Source organism: Ranitomeya variabilis, chromosome 3 (assembly GCF_051348905.1).
Source record: "Ranitomeya variabilis isolate aRanVar5 chromosome 3, aRanVar5.hap1, whole genome shotgun sequence".
NCBI classification, from domain to species: Eukaryota; Metazoa; Chordata; class Amphibia; order Anura; family Dendrobatidae; genus Ranitomeya; species Ranitomeya variabilis.
Genome location: NC_135234.1, coordinates 417,476,792 through 417,495,908, shown reverse-complemented (window position 1 = coordinate 417,495,908; position 19,117 = coordinate 417,476,792). Strand labels below are relative to the sequence as shown.

Below are 19,117 nucleotides of genomic sequence, written 5' to 3'. Positions count from 1 at the left end.
AATAATTAGATTCCTCCATGACATTTGTTTTTTTTTTGCCAACATCACATGAGGGGCTAAAGTAGTAGTAGTTATGATGATGGATGTTGTACACCTACATACTACCTCCTCCCTGTATGGACCATATGTAGGCTAACCAACACCCTGATGTCTTTGCAGCCTGCGAGTAGGCAGCAGCTGGTGCTGTCACTTACCTGCATCTGATCACCTGCTCCAGTGCCAGGGAGTAAGAGGGGTGGCAGGGTCTTCATATTCTAGTATATGTTCCAATACTCATCCTGATCCTGGGGTGCTTTGCACCCTTTTCCTTATAAACGTAGCTTCAGTACAAATTAGAGAGGCATTGTGTAAATGGAGAGAAAACGTCAGGTTTCTGTAAGATGCGCTCTCTTCCTGTCTCATGATGCTTTAGTATTTACCAGTTTGTATCAGAGGGAACTAAAGACTAACACGCTGCAGATTGGACCCATTTCTATAGAATTTTAGATTGCAACATTATTCCACTTTTTCCATAACAGCTTTGAACAATGCAAATGACTATAATGTAAATGGAAATGTCTATTTCTTTTTTTTTTTTAGCAGCAAGTTCCACTACAGGACCAGACCTCAACTCTTCTGAGCGCGAATCCTCAAGAACACAAAGTAAAGATCCATCTTCCTGGTCGGTGGATGAGGTCATGCGCTTTGTAAAGGAAGCTGATCCCCAGACATTGGCCCCTCACGCTGAACTCTTTCGGAAACATGTAAGAGAACTACTAGTAAAAAATGTGATCTATTATAAAATGTTGTGTTAGGGAAAATAATGTGAACAATTAATAACATGGTTTATTTGCTGAATAGTAGGGTGAGAAGCTGTCAGCTGTCCGCCTAGTAGGGTGCTTTTTCGGGTAATACATTGACAAGGCTAATTCTCCCTTATCGCTCTTCTACATGAAAGGGTTTACTGACACTTTAGGCCATGTTCACACTTTGCAGTTTTTAGCGCGGAACCGCGGCGATTTTGATGCTGCGGGTCCGCAGCAGTTTCCATTGCGTTTACATTTACATGGAAACCCTATGGAAACCGCAAACCGCTGTGCACATGCTGCGGGATAAACCGCGCAGAAACGCAGCGGTTTACAACCCGCAGCATGTCACTTCTTTGTGCAGAATCGCTGCAATTCTGCACACATAGAAATGCATTGAACCGCCAACTTCCCGCATGGGGCTGTGCCCACGTTGCGGGAAGTAAGCGGATAATGTGCGGGTGGTACCCGGGGTGGAGGAGAGGAGACTCTCCTCCAGGCCCTGGGAACCATATTTGGGGTAAAAAAAAGAATTAAAATAAAAAATAATGATATACTCACCTCTCAGCGCTGCACGCGGCCGGCCGGTCAGAGTTGCTGTGCGAAGAGGACCTGCGGTGACGTCGCGGTCACATGACCATGACGTCGCGGTCACATGACCGTGACGTCACGAAGGGTCCTTCTCGCACATCATCTTTGGAACCGGACCGCCGGGTGCAACGCCGAGGAGATCGAGACGTCAGAGGGTGAGTATATAAACTTTTTTTTAATTTTAACATTACTATTGATGCTGCATATTGCTGCATATGCAGCATCAATAGTATAGGAGTAATCCCGCAGCGGAAACCGCGGAACAAACCGCGATAAATCTGCAGGGATAACCGCAGCGGTTTTGCCCTGCAGATTTATCAAATCCGCTGCGGGAGAACCCACAGAGGTCACCCGCAAAGTGTGAACATGGCCTTAGAGTTACTTGCAGAAAAAGCATCCAATATTTAGCATTGCTCACTAAGTCCTCACTAAGTCCACACGTCACAGATTTGTGATGCAGATTCTGCCCTACAAATCCGCAGCAATTTACAATACAAGGAAATGAGTTTTTCAAAATCCCAGTCACAAGTTGGGGAAAAAAAATCCGCCTGACAGTGAAAGCATGGTGTTAATCTCAAATCTGCAGCATGCTCATTAATTTTTATTTAGATTTTTTATTATGGTTTTCACCCTATTCAACACTTAGTAAATGGAGCTGGTAAAAATCTACATTTGTTTCGTGCTGATTTCGTTCAGGGTTTGTAACCAAAACCACAGTGGAAATTTCCCTCAAAGTGTGAACATGGCCTAAAATTGTAGGCCTTATGAATGAAGTATTCAAGAGGGATGACTCTTTTGGTTGCATATACCACAGTTTCAGTATGTGCTGCTGCACGTGCAGAAGCAATCAAAGGAAATGTATCTACTATATAGTACACTGCTTTGTCAGGTTACACAAATGTGTATTAGTTTCCACCTGTTTAGGCAACACGAACCAAGCTATCTTCTGGGGTCCCCCACCTCAGTGAATAATTTCTCAACCATAGTGGGGTTGCCCTTTCATTTGAATGTGCTCCATATAATATTATATTACTAATGCAACGGAACCACTTTTATTCTTTCCTGGCTCCACAGGGAAGCTGAGCCTGTGAACTATGGCCATGATTTGGCTACTTGATTCGATGAGGTTGTCGATTTTAAGAAAACCCCTTCTAATTCTGTTTTTTGTAAACCAATAGGCCAATAAGTAATCTTGTGTGGGGATAGGAATGACTACTTCTGTTTGTCATGTATGAGGCCCACTTAAATAAGCCAAGCACAGCCGTTAAACAACCACTGAGAAAAGTAATATAATGGCCAGCTAGAATCGTATGCGCACAGAATGATCATTCCCGATTACCGACTTGTCCCAATGGGTGTTAACTTGTAGGCATGCGCTGAGGCTGTCTACTGTGAGCACTTAGAGCGGAGGGTGCACAAACTTTTTTGGTCGAGTGCCACATTGTCAGATTGAACCAACCCCATGGGCCACAAGAAAACATCATAAACATCCCAATATAAATATAAATTTTTAGGATTCCCACCTATCAAGAGGCTACCGGGCCTCTTTACTACCACTCACAATCCAGAAAGGATTTGGCTTTCTCCATTGTAGCTAATATGAGACGCTGACACAGTGGAGTGTTCCCCTTGTTCCATAACCTGCAATGATTATGGTAGGCCACTTCTTTACCCCATCTACTTTTTACCTTGATCATGACATGGTCACATAGTACACTATTAAAGGGAACCTGTCAGTCGATTCATGCTGCCCAATCCAGAGTCTGTATGCACGATTGGACTGGTATATTTTTCTCTGAAACACTGGAGTATTTAAGAGAAAATCTAGTTTGGAGAGCCCCCAGCCTGGTTTTACCAATGCCACTTGAGGTGATTGATAGGTCTGTCCCAATGTGCAGATGGGAGTGACCTGTCAGTCGTCTACAGAGACCCGGCGAAAAGCCAGCTGGGAACAGAGCATTTCAGAGGAAAACATACCTGGCTGCACTCTGGCTCTGATTCATGCGGACTGTGGTTTCTCCAGCATTAATCAACTATCGGGTTCCCTTTAATAGTTGCCCACCCCTATCGGACACTCCTCTATTCTCTATCATTGAAAATTCATGTGAATAGCCACCAGACACTGTCAGGCATATCCGAGCAAATAGTTGAGGGCCACATGTTGCCCCCAGCCACAGATAATAATAATAATAATAATAATTTTATTTATATAGCGCCAACATATTCCGCAGCGCTTTACAACTTATTACTTTATATTTATATTACTTTATAACTTTACAACTTACAGATTCTGCACCTCCGACATAGAGTAGAGCCTGAATCTCCAAAGGCTTTGTGTTTGTCACGCCATTCTCAGCTGCCTCTGCTTTATCCTGAGGACTTGCACTAACTACATACAGGAGTACTCCAAGTTCTGTTGCTGAAATTGGAGAAAGAAATAAAATATTTCCAACAGACATAACATATACAGGTCCTTCTCAAAAAATTTGCATATAGTGTTAAATTTCATTATTTACCATAATGTAATGATTACAATTAAACTTTCATATATTATAGATTCATTATCCACCAACTGAAATTTGTCAGGTCTTTTATTGTTTTAATACTGATGATTTTGGCCTACAACTCCTGATAACCCAAAAAACCTGTCTCAATAAATTAGCATATTTCACCCGTCCAATCAAATAAAAGTGTTTTTTAATAACAAACAAAAAAACCATCAAATAATAATGTTCAGTTATGCACTCAATACTTGGTCGGGAATCCTTTGGCAGAAATGACTGCTTCAATGCGGCGTGGCATGGAGGCAATCAGCCTGTGACACTGCTGAGATGTTATGGAGGCCCAGGATGCTTCAATAGCGGCCTTAAGCTCATCCAGAGTGTTGGGTCTTGCGTCTCTCAACTTTCTCTTCACAATATCCCACAGATTCTCTATGGGGTTCAGGTCAGGAGAGTTGGCAGGCCAATTGAGCACAGTAATACCATGGTCAGTAAACCATTTACCAGTGGTTTTGGCACTGTGAGCAGGTGCCAGGTCGTGCTGAAAAATGAAATCTTCATCTCCATAAAGCATTTCAGCCGATGGAAGCATGAAGTGCTCCAAAATCTCCTGATAGCTAGCTGCATTGATCCTGCCCTTGATGAAACACAGTGGACCAACACCAGCAGCTGACATGGCACCCCACACCATCACTGACTGAGGGTACTTGACACTGGACTTCAGGCATTTTGGCATTTCCTTCTCCCCAGTCTTCCTCCAGACTCTGGCACCTTGATTTCCGAATGACATGCAAAATTTGCTTTCATCAGAAAAAAGTACTTGGGACCACTTAGCAACAGTCCAGTGCTGCTTCTCTGTAGCCCAGGTCAGGCGCTTCTGCCGCTGTTTATGGTTCAAAAGTGGCTTTACCTGGGGAATGCGGCACCTGTAGCCCATTTCCTGCACACGCCTGTGCACGGTGGCTCTGGATGTTTCCACACCAGACTCAGTCCACTGCTTCCTCAGGTTCCCCAAGGTCTGGAATCGGTCCTTCTCCACAATCTTCCTCAGGGTCCGGTCACCTCTTCTCGTTGTACAGCGTTTTCTGCCACATTTTTACCTTCCAACAGACTTACCATTGAGGTGCCTTGATACAGCACTCTGGGAACAGCCTATTTGTTGAGAAATTTCTTTCTGGGTCTTACCCTCTTGCTTGAGGGTGTCAATGATGGCCTTCTTGACATCTGTCAGGTCGCTAGTCTTACCCATGATGGGGGTTTTGAGTAATGAACCAGGCAGGGAGTTTTTAAAAGCCTCAGGTATCTTTTGCATGTGTTTAGAGTTAATTAGTTGATTCAGAAGATTAGGGTAATAGGTCGTTTAGAGAACCTTTTCTTGATATGCTAATTTATTGAGACGGGTTTTTTGGGTTATCAGGAGTTGTATGCCAAAATCATCAGTATTAAAACAATAAAAGACCTGACAAATTTCAGTTGGTGGATAATGAATCTATAATATATGAAAGTTTAATTGTAATCATTACATTATGGTAAATAATGAAATTTAACACTATATGCTAATTTTTTGAGAAGGACCTGTAAGTGACAACGCAGTCTTTTCTATGTACTGAGATCCAGTAAGTGCCCTAATGAGACATGGGGTGTCATTATGTGCTGTACGATGTAATCATTTTTACATGACTGTGCATTAATTCTGTACAATTTTGTTTTTCTCCCCTCAGGAAATTGATGGACCTGCTTTTTTGTTACTTCGGAGTGATATGATAATGAAATATATGGGACTGAAACTTGGCCCAGCATTGAAACTATGTTATCACATTGAAAGACTCAAACAGGGGAAGTATTGAGGGCACAAGTGAGACTATTGGATTTACCTCAAAGCCGCCGACTCCTTCAGCGCTAAAATATACCTCCTCTGTAATATAATGCAGACACTAAATATGTAAAGTATTTTTCTGAAAACCTCAGTATTCCTCTGTTGATCACTACTGTGGCACTTGTAAGCGGCAAACATGTAACATCTACAAGTATAAATCCCTACCAAACTATGAACCAAAAGGCTAGGCCCCAAAGCAGTTTCCATTGTAGAGAAGGAAAGTTCTACAGGTTATCTTAAAGATAGGATGGACCATTCCTACGCTCGGTGGTGTTCAGCTCCTCCCAACCCCATTATATGAGGCGCTGCATTCCTTTATTTCCCAGGCTGTATTTCTAGTATCTGCTGTACCTGGTACTATAGAGAAGGGAAGATCTACAGGTTATCCTGAGGATAGGATGGGCCATCCCTACGCTCGGTGGTGTCCAGCACTGCATCCCTTTATTTCCCAGGCTGTGTCTCTAGTATCTGCTGTACCTGGCACTGTAGAGAAGGATGTCCTACAAGTTATCCTGAGGGTAGGATGGGCCATCCCTACGCTCGGTGGTGTACAACTCTCCCCGAACCTGATGTATGAGGTGCTGCATCCCTTTATTTCCCGGGCTGTATCTCTAATATCGGCTGTACCTGGCACTGTAGAGAAGGATGTCCTACAGGTTATCCTGAGGATAGGATGGGCCATCCCTACGCTCGGTGGTGTACAACTCTCCCCGAACCTGATGTATGAGGTGCTGCATCCCTTTATGTCCCGGGCTGTATCTCTAATATCGGCTGTACCTGGCACTGTAGAGAAGGATGTCCTACAGGTTATCCTGAGGATAGGATGGCCATCCCTACGCTCGGTGGTGTACAACTCTCCCCGATCCTGATGTATGAGGTGCTGCATCCCTTTATTTCCCAGGCTGTATCTCTAATATCGGCTGTACCTGGCACTGTAGAGAAGGGATGTCCTACAGGTTATCCTGAGGATAGGATGGCCATCCCTACACTCGGTGGTGTACAACTCTCCCCGATCCTGATGTATGAGGTGCTGCATCCCTTTATTTCCCAGGCTGTATCTCTAGTATCTGCTGTACCTGGCACTGTAGAGAAGGTATGTTCTACAGGTTATCCTGAGGATAGGATGGCCATCCCTACGCTCGGTGGTGTACAACTCTCCCTGACCACGTTGTATGTGGCTCTGCATCCCTTTATTTCCCGGGCTGTATCTCTAGTATCGGCTGTACCTGGCACTGTAGAGAAGGATGTCCTACAGGTTATCCTGAGGATAGGATGGCCATCCCTACGCTCGGTGATGTACAACTCTCCCCGAACCTGATGTATGAGGTGCTGCATCCCTTTATTTCCCAGGCTGTATCTCTAGTATCCGCTGTACCTGGCACTGTAGAGAAGGGATGTCCTACAGGTTATCCTGAGGATAGGATGGCCATCCCTACGCTCGGTGATGTACAACTCTCCCCGAACCTGATGTATGAAGTGCTGCATCCCTTTATTTCCCAGGCTGTATCTCTAGTATCCGCTGTACCTGGCACTGTAGAGAAGGGATGTCCTACAGGTTATTATGAGGATAGGATGGCCATCCCTACGCTCGGTGGTGTACAACTCTCCCCGAACCTGATGTATGAGGTGCTGCATCTCTTTATTTCCCAGGCTGTATCTCTAATATCGGCTGTACCTGGCACTGTAGAGAAGGGATGTCCTACAGGTTATCCTGAGGATAGGATGGCCATCCCTACGCTCGGTGATGTACAACTCTCCCCGAACCTGATGTATGAAGTGCTGCATCCCTTTATTTCCCAGGCTGTATCTCTAGTATCCGCTGTACCTGGCACTGTAGAGAAGGGATGTCCTACAGGTTATTATGATAGGATGGCCATCCCTACGCTCGGTGGTGTACAACTCTCCCCGAACCTGATGTATGAGGTGCTGCATCCCTTTCATTATTTACCATGTCTCTCTAGTATCGGCTGTACCTGGCACTGTAGCTTCGTGTCAATAGCGTCAATCAGACTTGGCTGCTCCTTAGGTTTGGGCTATGTGGCAACATCTTCTATGACAAGTCGTGCAACCAAAAATATCTGTGTATCTTTCTACTACTGGCTGTCGCACATCTATTTTAGGGCTCTTAGTTTTGCTGTAAATAAAACAGCAAAGTTACAGACAAGTCTCTTCATATGCAACTTGCATTTAAGGGTACCGTCACACAGTGCAATTTTGATCGCTACGACGGTACGATTCGTGACGTTCTAGCGATATCGTTACGATATCGCAGTGTCTGACACGCAGCAGCGATCAGGGATCCTGCTGAGAATCGTACGTCGTAGCAGATCGTTTGGAACTTTCTTTCGTCGCTTGATCACCCGCTGACATCGCTGGATCGTTGTGTGTGACAGCGATCCAGCGATGCGTTCGCTGGTAACCAGGGTAAACATCGGGTAACTAAGCGCAGGGCCGCTCTTAGTAACCCGATGTTTACCGTGGTTACCAGCGTAAAAGTAAAAAAAAAAAAAACCGTACATGCTCACCATCTGATGTCCGTCCGGTCCCTTGCCGTCCGCTTCCCGCTCTGACTGTCTGCCGGCCGGAAAGTGAGAGCAGATCACAGCGGTGACGTCACCGCTGCACTCTGCTCTCACTGTACGGCCGGATCTGTCAGAGCAGGAAGCGGACGGCAAGGGACCGGACATCAGATGGTGAGCATGTACGTTTTTTTTTTTTTTTACTTTTACGCTGGTAACCACGGTACCGGCCCTGCGCTTAGTAACCCGATGTTTACCCTGGTTACCCGGGGACTTCGGCATCGCTCCAGCGCCGTGATTGCAACGTGTGACCGCAGTCTACGACGCTGGAGCGATAATCATACGATCGCTGCGACGTCACGGATCGTGCCGTCGTAGCGATCAAAATTGCACTGTGTGACGGTACCCTTAGTCTTTGGCAAGCGTGTCGCTTGTTTTGTGCCCAGCGACAAAATCCAACACATTTGGGATTACAGGTGACTCTGTGGCACAGTCACAGGTCACAATGTGACACCATAGAAAGTCATTACATCCAATGTGACACTACGATTTCAGTGTCGTGTGACACGTCGCCGTGTAGCACACCTACTGTATCGGAGGAATGGAAAGTCTGACACCCAACCCATCTAATATTGCCTTTTGCTCATTAATTTTGAAGAAGCAGATAAACCCTTTTCTAGTGAAGTAAAGCGACATTGGCAGCGCCAGCTATAAGAAAACAAAATACTGAATTCTTCTAATGTAAGTAATCTCAGGATTTTCGTGACTGGATTATGTCTCCTCTATCCCAAGCAGCTAGGTTTACCACTTTTAGAGGTGGGTACTCTTGTTTTTCACCATTTTTCTTCTCAATCTCTATAGCATGATAGGAGAGGTGGAGATAAAGGACACTCTCATGTAATATGCTTTTCTAGATTAGACCCCTAGTATTGTATAGGTATATTTCATATAGTGTAACATAATGGTGCATACAGACTGGGGTGACAAGTAGGGATTCAGGTAGTAGATATATGGAACATTTCCTGCCAATGTGAATTGCTTTTTGTTCCTAATAATGATGATAATTTGGGAATAATGCTTATAGCTATTGCCTTCCAGAAATGAATTGAAAGCCCATCTTCCCTCTCAGCATAACAGTGTTACAGAGTGACAATCTGGCTGATTATTTTTCATTCTTAAAGTAACATTACTTTAGATGATCCTTTTCTTAGGTTTATGAAGATTTGTTATAATAGGCATGATTGACAGAATAGACCTTTAACAGAACCTGCCAGGCTCATACTTGACAATCCCCAATTTTTTCTTTAACAACTTGTTTTTTAATGGGCTATTATGGAGAAGCTAAACTATATTAAAGAATTTCTGCCTATACAGTAATGCCTACATTTACACCCTAATAATAGAGGTATGACACCTGGAGCGTGGTTCCCTTCGAGCCTCGGTGCCGTAATTTAGACTGATCAGAACCTGATGCCCTAAGCTCATCTAGTAATCACTCTGCGGTAATATGTGACCTGTAGTCACTGACACTTTTCAGTGACACACATTGACCATGTATTGCGATATTTGCCTAGTGTATAGTGTATTTTCTTACCTCTGTGTTATGTTTATGGGGCCAAATGACCTGAGTAAAACCATAGCAATAATCTGCACAGTGCACATATCCCAGATGCACAGTACGTTCTGTACTTAGTACTGTTGATATGTTCATCTTAGTGATCTGTTCCTGGCAAAGCATTCCCTGTTCTATGCAATACGCTAAGGTGTCCAGTGTGTATATTGTATATAGTGTACTCTCTATTTCCACTGATACATACAGCTTCTAGTCCGCTCTATGTACAGAGAATGCAGTCTCGCCATGTATCTCTGAGCACCATTCATTTTGTGTTGCTGCCAAACGGTTTCTAGATCAGGGAGAAGAATGTACAATGCATTTCCCCAGCACCATGAATGTATTTAATAGTGCAGCTAGGGACAGGACTGTTTCTTACAGGAATCTGCAGTGTTAACATGATTTTTTTTTTTTTTTTTAATTCAATTTCGTACAACCTTTTGTATATGTACATACAAGTGATATAATGTATATGTAAAAAGAAAGTTAATGTGTATTTTCTACAGCATCTTGCAATGGAAGGCTTACTTCAGTTATTTCTCAGGTTCCAGCAGAAATATAATGTAATTTTCGTTATTCTATAAAAGCACCATTGCCAATTGTTTTGTTTCTTAGCATTTTAAGTTAAAAATGTTTCCTCTTTAAATAACATGAGGATGATTGCATAATTCCGCAGTTGTAACAAATGACTCTTTCTATGACTTTGTACATGACGTCACTTTTAGAAATGCCATTGGTGATGGCTTTCACAAAAAGACATGCATATCATAATGGACATCCAAGCTGATGACAATTAATGGAGACATTTATTTAAGTTCTGTTAAATTTATGGTTGGCTGATATTTGAAGAGTAGCCGTCATTTAACTTTTTTTTTAATTAATCAATCGTACACAAGAAAATAATAAACTTGTAATATACCTTATCAGAGAAATCTGTCTCTTTCTCTGCCAGGACTGATCAGCCATTCTTACAATTCTCAACTTACTGATAAAATGGGTATCCAGTGAAGACAGATTATTACATTGCTGAGGATATGATATAGAACTTTGTGAACACCAAGTGAGGAGGAGGAGCTTCCGCCTCTGTAGATTTGAGGGAGGAGCTAGAGGCAGAGCTCCTTCCTCATTTGTACATATAACTTTTTGAACGCCAAGTCCCATCCCAGTAATGCAAAAATCTGTCTTCACAAGAATTGAGAATTCTGAAAATAAAAGATCAGTTCTGGCAGAGAAAGACGCAGATTTCCTATTTTCATGTGTACAATTGATTTATGAAATGAAAATCAAAACGATAGAAAAGGTATGTAACCGTGTACTGTGATGTTCCCATGTAAATCGGATATTGCACGCACTAGGAACAGTTATAGCGCTATTATCGTACCTAATATTCCGCAATCTGAAACGCTGTCGATATTATTGATTTTCTCACAGACGATGGTTGAATTAAACCATTCACACTGCACGTTACACCTATCCCTGATAGGTTTCACTGCTTCTGTGGTGTCTTCTTGGTGATCTGTGTCCTATAACCCCGATGTAGAAGTATTAATAAATGTCTGGGTGAGACTGACTCCTGTAAGATGTCTAGGTAGAGTTATGGGTGTATGCATTTTGTCCTAAGACTTGCATACAGGTTTATTGGGACATGATTTTGCATTAATAAATCGTATCTTCAACACAGAATGACATAAGTCCCGCCACTCGGTGTTTCACGGCAGTGCCAACCAATTGTATACACCTTCACACCAACTTGGTATCCCCCAATCTGCACCCCCTTTCTTTGATTGACCGCTCTGGCTTCATAGAGAAGGGAGGAGATAGATGGAAACCAAGCAGGTGGGAAGGTATTATAAAGGATTGGTCCTGCTGTGACACACTGAGCGCCTGTACTTTGTTTGAACAGTCATTGTATTCTCACAGCTTCCTTTTAAGCAACTCTTTCTAAAGGTACCTTCACACTAAACGACGCTGAGGCGATATCGACAACGATGCCGATCGCTGCAGCGTCGCTGTGTGGTCGCTGGAGAGCTGTCACACAGACAGCTCTCCAGCGACCAACGATGCCGAAGTCCCCGGGTAACCAAGGTAAACATCGGGTTGCTAAGCGCAGGGCCGCGCTTAGTAACCCGATGTTTACCCTGGTTACCAGTGTAAATGTAAAAAAACAAACCGTACATACTTACATTCGCGTCCCCCGGCGTCCGCTTCTCTGCACTGTGTAAGCGCCGGCCCTAAAGCACAGCGGTGACGTCACCGCTGTGCTTTGCTTTCCGGCCGGCACTGACACATTCAGTGGAGGAAGCTCTGAGCAGCAGCACGGACGCCGGGGGACGTGACAGACATCAGAGGGTGAGTATGTAGTGTTTTTTTTTTTTTTTTTTACTTTTACAATGGTAACCAGGGTAAATATCGGGTTACTAAGCGCGGCCCTGCGCTTAGTAACCCGATATTTACCCTGGTTACCATTGTAAAACATCGCTGGCATCGTTGCTTTTGCTGTCAAACAGAACGATACACGCAGATCTGACGACCAAATAAAGTTCTGGACTTTCAGCAACGACCAGCGATATCACAGCGGGATCCAGATCGCTGCTGCGTGTCAAACACAACGAGATCGCTATCCAGGACGCTGCAACGTCACGGATCGCTATCGTTATCGCTGCAAAGTCGTTTAGTGTGAAGGTACCTTAAGTAAAACTTCCATATACTTACCTACAGTCAGTGTTCTGTCATTTGTCTGTTAATTTCCTCCATTATGTTAATTAAACAGAAAGTACAGAACAATTAAAAGGAACTTGTCACCAAAATGACTTGTCTTGAAGCTAACATATCTAATAATGCCCTGTCAGAACTGAAGTAGTGAATGTAGTTGCAATCATTAGGTTATTTCATATGACTGCATGAAATTGAGTAATGTGATGCCTCTTCGTACTGCAAAAAGGCTGTGAAGAATTACCAAGAGAAAAGGCGTACATATGCAGGAATACTAAACCGGGAAATGAATATTTAAATTATGCAAGAACTATAGTTACCCTCACAGTTTGTCAGACAGCAGACTTTTTGCATAATCCTAAACCTTTAGAAATCTTGCAGAGATCCCAGAAATTCAGCTCCTGAATAACCGTTCCTTCTTGAGTTAGTGACTGGTTGCAGCCCTGACATCTTAGCAAAAAGACAGGGTTTGTTCTGCATCAAAGGGGGCACATCATGGAAGACTTGGCTGCAGAGAGTTGTCTTACAGCCAGACACTGACCAGTGAGAAGGACATGCCTGACCTCCTGTTTAGTGCTCCTTTAACGGGGGCAGTTCTTTCATCTCACTGAGTGACATAAGTGTCCATAGACCTTTTATCTAGAAAATGTAGGAGACGTAAATTGATTTTCACCAGACATTACTGGAAGATTATTTTCTACACAAAGGTATAAAATGTGCGAATTATTTTTGTCTACATTGAGATGTAACAGTGAAGGCTGAAGATCCAGTTTTATCTCTAAGAAATATGCACACTGCTTGTGTTAGTAGTCACCACTTAATGTAATGGTATGATCTATGATGGCAACGCTTGCGCTAGAGCTTCAATGCCATGACAAATCAGTCAGAATACACAAATGTTCTTCTCGTAGTGCCAAATCCATAAAGTATTCTAATTTTAGATAAAATCTACATCATCTCAGTATTGATGCGCGTAAAACATCTAGAACCATCGCTTGGAGTTTGAGCTCAATCCTTCTATGCCATTCCAGTGGTGCTTGTCTCACATTTATCCTCATTTGATTTGGATGTACTTATCTTTAAGAAATTGGTTGTCTGTTTATTTTTATTTTTTATATAATGTGTATTATGTAACAGCTGACTGCTTCTATACTGAGACTATTGTGATAAATTTCAGTTTTTAAAGTTGTGTATATTGGGTATTTATTTTGTAAGTAGTAACCACATTAATCAAACCTTTTAGAAAGGCTTGAGTTTAGTATGGTTCATAAGCCCTGGTCATAATGTTCAGCTGGTTTAGGAAGAAAAGACAATTCAGCATAATGCAATGTTCAGAGGTCACACAATAAAATATCATGAAATAAGCCAAGGAAGAAAAATGGCCATCCACCAATGCCAAAAAACTCATCCCCCAATTTTAGACCTCTAAAGAAATCAATGGCTCAGTTGTCTTCTCCTTGTCCCATAGGTATAACATTTCTCTATTACTTTATTCTTATTTTGCTTTGATATCTGAATCGCCATTTTACATTTTGAGCTATATTCGAATGCTTTATGGTCAGATACCAATTATATGGATTAAATGCTGGTGACAATTATTCTCTAACCATAAAAGCAATATCCATGTTCTGCCGTCACTTAACTGAAGAGCATATTCTATATGGATTTTATGTATATCTGGATACATAACACAGGGTACAAGGCAGGGGGTCGTGAACACTTAACGAACATTTATTTTAAATATGCAATGTAGCTATTCATATTAAATACCGCATATAAGCAAATCTTGGCAGTAAAAACAGCTCTGGCCAACCCATCAGTCTAGTAAAAGCTGCATAAAATGTGCAATTTGCCCCAAAATAAGTTGTTTTGTGGCCCATTACAAGTTACAAAAGAACATAGTAGATATTGTAGCTAATTACCTTTTAGTCTTACCCAGTTAACCCCCCTCCCCCACGTCCCAACCATAATAAATTACAAAGGTTCTCCTTAAAGGTAAATGTAGTCACTTTCTCAGTGAGCACATATTCCGCTCTTGCCTCTACAAAATTAATTACAAAAAAACGGATGTCTTTGTAATCCTAGGGTCAACAAGATGGCATAAGTCTCCTGTGATCTTTGTATTAGTAGGCTTTGTTTCTTTCCACAGCTTTTTGGACTGTATTTTTGGGCACGTATTATTTCCTAGGAAAAAAAGCTGCCAGTCTCTGCTTTTTGATTGGAAGGATATGTATCTCCTGGGAATTCACTTTCTTTAGCTTCATGCCTCGATTTTTTACTGGCTTTCGTAAAGCATCAGCATTTTCCCTCAACTCTCCCTGATTCTTCACATCGTAGCTCTGCAACACAGAGTCCTGTGGCAAATCTTTTTTAAAGGAAAAGTTTTTTGTTGAGACACCCGAAAGGCCTTTTATTTTGCCACAAAATATGGCCGGAATGGCATCTTTTACGGAAACAATGACTTTTGCTGTTTGGGAGCTACTCACTAGCTCAATGTTGTTGGACATTTTAGGCTCATAACTAGCTCTACTTGGCTCGGAAATCCATTTTTGTTGGCGTAAAACTTCAGCAGTGTTGGTGCAGATGACTCGACTGTTATGTTTCTGGGTCAGTTCGTTATGGACTAAGGGAGGGTTAAATGTAGCAAGGAAGCTCTTACCTGTAGAAGGACCAACAGGGTCCCTTTGTAATATACTTGATGAAGACGTGCCAACTTGAGTACTGGTGCTTGCACATCTCTTGTGCACAGGAACAGACAGATCTAAAACGCCATCTTCCTGGAGTACCTCTGTACTTGTTTCATTGTTATTAACCAAGGGTTCTATTTTCATAGAAAGATCAAGTGCTTCATTTTCGTTATTTATTTTTATGACAGAGTGTCGATGGAACTGTGGAAATTCTGTTTTTGCTGTGAATTCGAAAGGTTTAACTTCTTCCTTCTCTAGGGTGGTTTGGGTTGATTTGCAACTCCTAAGAATTTCTACATTGCACTTAGGAGGGTCCACATTTCCTTTACAGTCTTTTTCAGTCTGTGGTACTGGGATTGGGATTGGTATTGGTATAGGCAGAGGCACTGGTAGGGGAACAATGACAGGATATGGTACGAGAAGTGTGGCAGGTGGAACTAAAGGAGATAAAGGGGAACTGAAGCCTGGAGGGGGGACTGAGTTTATATTAGCAGATGCAAAATCTGGAGATGAATGACAAGGAGAGTGTGTGCCTAAACCTGATGGTGGAAACAAATCTTGTAGTACAGCTGTAAAGCCTGGTGTGTGAAAAACTGGTGGCAGTACAGATTCCTGTACTGGACTGGATGTCTTCTGGTCAAAAATTTGTGACTGACCAATACTAGTAGTAGTTCCAGGAAAAAGGTGGTTTTGGATGGTAGGTCCAGAGCATGGAGGTGCTTGAGGCAACACTATCGGAGAGTTCAAGTGCTGAAAAACATGCTGCTCCAAAAGAACAGGCAGTGGAACTGGACCTTGCGTGGTTACTACATAAGGTGTGCTGCCATTTGTGTTTGTTTGTGGTGATGTGCTACCAGCAACCTGCCAATGTATTGGCAATACAACAGGACTTTCTCCCAAGCAAATAGGCTGAAGAACAGTTGCAGCCACCTTCAGTGCTACCCCACTTTGGGAATCAGCTGAGGGGCTAAGTACAGGGGCAGCTGGCACGGTAACAAGAGGGGAGAGTGCTTTTTTCATCAAACCTGAAGAATTGATATTCCAGGCTTCTGTAGTTATCAGCTGTGCGACCCCATTCTCCAGTTTGTTTGGAATGCTGGAGGGGCTGCTATTTAAGTCCATTTGCAGGTCTGGTGTTTCTTTATAGAGTTCTTCCATTTTCCCGCTGTGTTCCCAGTGATTTTGGATTGATACTAGTGTTTACATGACATTGTAGAAGCTTCTCTCCATCCAGCTAGGCGGGGAACACGCACATCATCTCAATGGCTTTGGAAGCAAACAGAAATAAAAAGACTGTTATAGTTTACACATCATGGGATTTTTACAGCATTAATTACAGAATAAAGGACAATAAACCTTATTTGCCACAGGTTACCATCTCTGTATTCTAGCACCACTGATTACTAAACATCTGTTCCTTAGTACAACTATTATAGACCTGTGAAATCGAGAACCCATAAAACCAGTGTGCTGCAGACGATTATAGATTTACTAGTGCAACAGGAAAACCCTATAAGAAAAGTATAATATGTGAGTATACTTACAGTGCTGGAAGCCACATGTTCATTTTCTTGTAAGCTACATCCTTGTAATGTAAATGCTCAAAGCAATTATTAATCTGCCGCCATTTATCATGGCGGGGAACAAAGCTGGATCCCAAAAAACTGAAGATGGCAGCAACCATTTAAATGACCTATTACTTGTATTGTCCGCTATTTAGGGATGTGGCATGGTTCGTTTTCTACTTTCTGTTCCTTTCCCTATGGCAGGATGTGGGAATCTGTACACATTCACTACTTGAAATTCTTGTCTGCACAGGTAAGACAGCTGTCAAGAAGCTCTTGTAAAGGAAGACTGCACACAATAACTCCAGCAAAATCTTATTAATCTCCTGCACAAGAATGAGGGAGCTGGCATATTAGACTTGACACATCACAAATTAGCAGCATAGTTACTACTTTCCCTGTAACAAACAAATTAAAACCGTAAACTTTGTCATGACCTTTTCACTGGCAGCTTTCTAAAACTGTAATGACCTTCAGTAAATGTTAATCCAGCTTCTCCACTAATCTGCACATCACATGAAACTCGGAGAGCCAGGAACAACTCCAGTGTCACTCATATGTATAACTATCAGTACACAGTGTATGATTCTGCAGCACCAGATCCATTCATAGCCCAACATCTACTTAAATATCTGTACCCAAGACATGAAATATGTTTCATTGGAGCAGTCAAATAACTTCCAGCAGAAGAGGAAGCAACCCGCTTGGTCCTGATTTACTAGTATATCATAAAATGGACCTCCAGAAGTGTCTTTCTGTAATAGGCCACCACTACTGTATGTCTAGCAATGTATCACGTGGACGAGCTGAAAAGGGGAGCTTACAATGTATTTTCTAAAATTATATATTGAACCAATCTCCTGGCATTATTAATGGGAACATTATTTTGTGGAATCAGTAGGGGCATATTTTTGAAATTATTAAAAATCATGGTAAATAATAATGTTTCTATACAGCCCAGCACAACGTAGTTTAAATGTATGGGGAAAAAAAATGATATAGAAGTCCCATTAAAGGGAATCTGTCACCTGGGACGTTTTTGACCTATTAATATGGGCATTCAGGTGATAGAATGGTAAAGATGGTCATACCTGTATGTCTCATATTAGCAGTATTCTTGTGGAGAAATCCTCTTTTATTCTGTCATGGTAATGCGTGCTGTGCCTAGAAGAAAACTCAATTATCATACCAGCCCCCTCCCATCAGCATCACACTGCCCTGTGAAGTGTAGTGGTGGCCCCGGAATCCCGCGCCTGCAATAGCACAATTACACATCACTTTCACACCCTTCAAGGGACATTGGCTTCTCCTGCATAGGCGCGGGGAGTGGTGAGACGCCAGGGGTCACTGGAGCGGAGGTAGCAGTGACTCGCTGGCGCCTGCGAAGCAGAACAAAAGCCAATGCCCATTAGAAGGGCAACAAAGTGATGTGTAATCGCACTATTGAAGGCGTGGCATTCTGGGGTCACCACTACATGTCACAGGGCAGTGTGATGCTGATGGGAGGGGGCTGGTATCATAATTGAGTTTGAGTTTTCTTCCAGGCACCACACGCCCCAGATCCTGGAAGAACGCATTACCATAACCGAATAAAAGAGGATTTCTCCACAAGAATACTGCTGATATGAGACATACAAGTATGATTGCGTTTACCATTTTATCACCCGTATGCCCATATGAAGGTTAAAAACATCCCAGGGGGTGACAGATTCCCTTTAAATTGAAATGACAGTGGGGGAAATATTTATTTGAAATATATTAATTCACACTTTATTTCTGTTTTTATTTATTATTAATATTTTATTGGGATGTCTGCTACTTTCATTTTGTTGGTTCAATACAATGCCAAGATCGACATTTGGATGTAGTCTATAAACAGCAGTGAAATAATGAAGGATTCAATTACAGGCTATAACATGACATTAGTACCTGCCACCATTATACTTGAATATCCTTATAAACTAGCCAAATGCAGCAACTAAAGCATTAAATGTGATTACGTGCACACAGTCAGCTGCACTCATTCTTGCCTTTTCTATGTATTTTGCACTGTGCAGCAACTGTTATTTATGAAAAAAAAAAATGCATGACAATTTAGAAAAATATTACAATTTTTTGTCTCTCTAAATAGGCCCAAACTTCTGCACTGCTTCATAGTTATATATCGTCAAAGGCATCACAGCTTGGAGCAAATAGGCTTGAATCAAGCAAAAGACCGCACATAAAGATATCAAAAAGTAGGATCATTTATTGAATACATATAAAGAAC

The 19,117-nt window shown here is 42.3% G+C and overlaps 2 protein-coding genes across 8 annotated transcripts in view; one reads left to right on the top strand and one right to left on the bottom strand.

Annotated features, from left to right (window-relative positions):
• Window positions 1–5,844, top strand: part of SCML2 (Scm polycomb group protein like 2) — a 135,316-nt gene extending 129,472 nt beyond the window's left edge. For 6 of the 7 annotated variants that reach the window (XM_077296331.1, XM_077296325.1, XM_077296329.1 and 3 more), the window contains exons 13-14: window positions 580–743; window positions 5,599–5,844. In XM_077296331.1, the coding sequence (XP_077152446.1) occupies window positions 580–743; window positions 5,599–5,724 (290 nt within the window). In that variant the 3' untranslated portion in view covers window positions 5,725–5,844. The remainder of the gene's footprint in view (window positions 1–579; window positions 744–5,598) is intronic. The other variant, XM_077296330.1, reaches the window with a different exon arrangement.
• An 8,462-nt stretch (window positions 5,845–14,306) lies between these two features.
• RAI2 (retinoic acid induced 2) overlaps window positions 14,307–19,117 on the bottom strand; it is a 98,816-nt gene continuing 94,005 nt past the window's right edge. The window contains exon 2 of the mRNA XM_077296323.1: window positions 14,307–16,549. Coding sequence (XP_077152438.1) covers window positions 14,774–16,441 — 1,668 coding nt within the window. The 5' untranslated portion in view covers window positions 16,442–16,549 and the 3' untranslated portion in view covers window positions 14,307–14,773. The remainder of the gene's footprint in view (window positions 16,550–19,117) is intronic.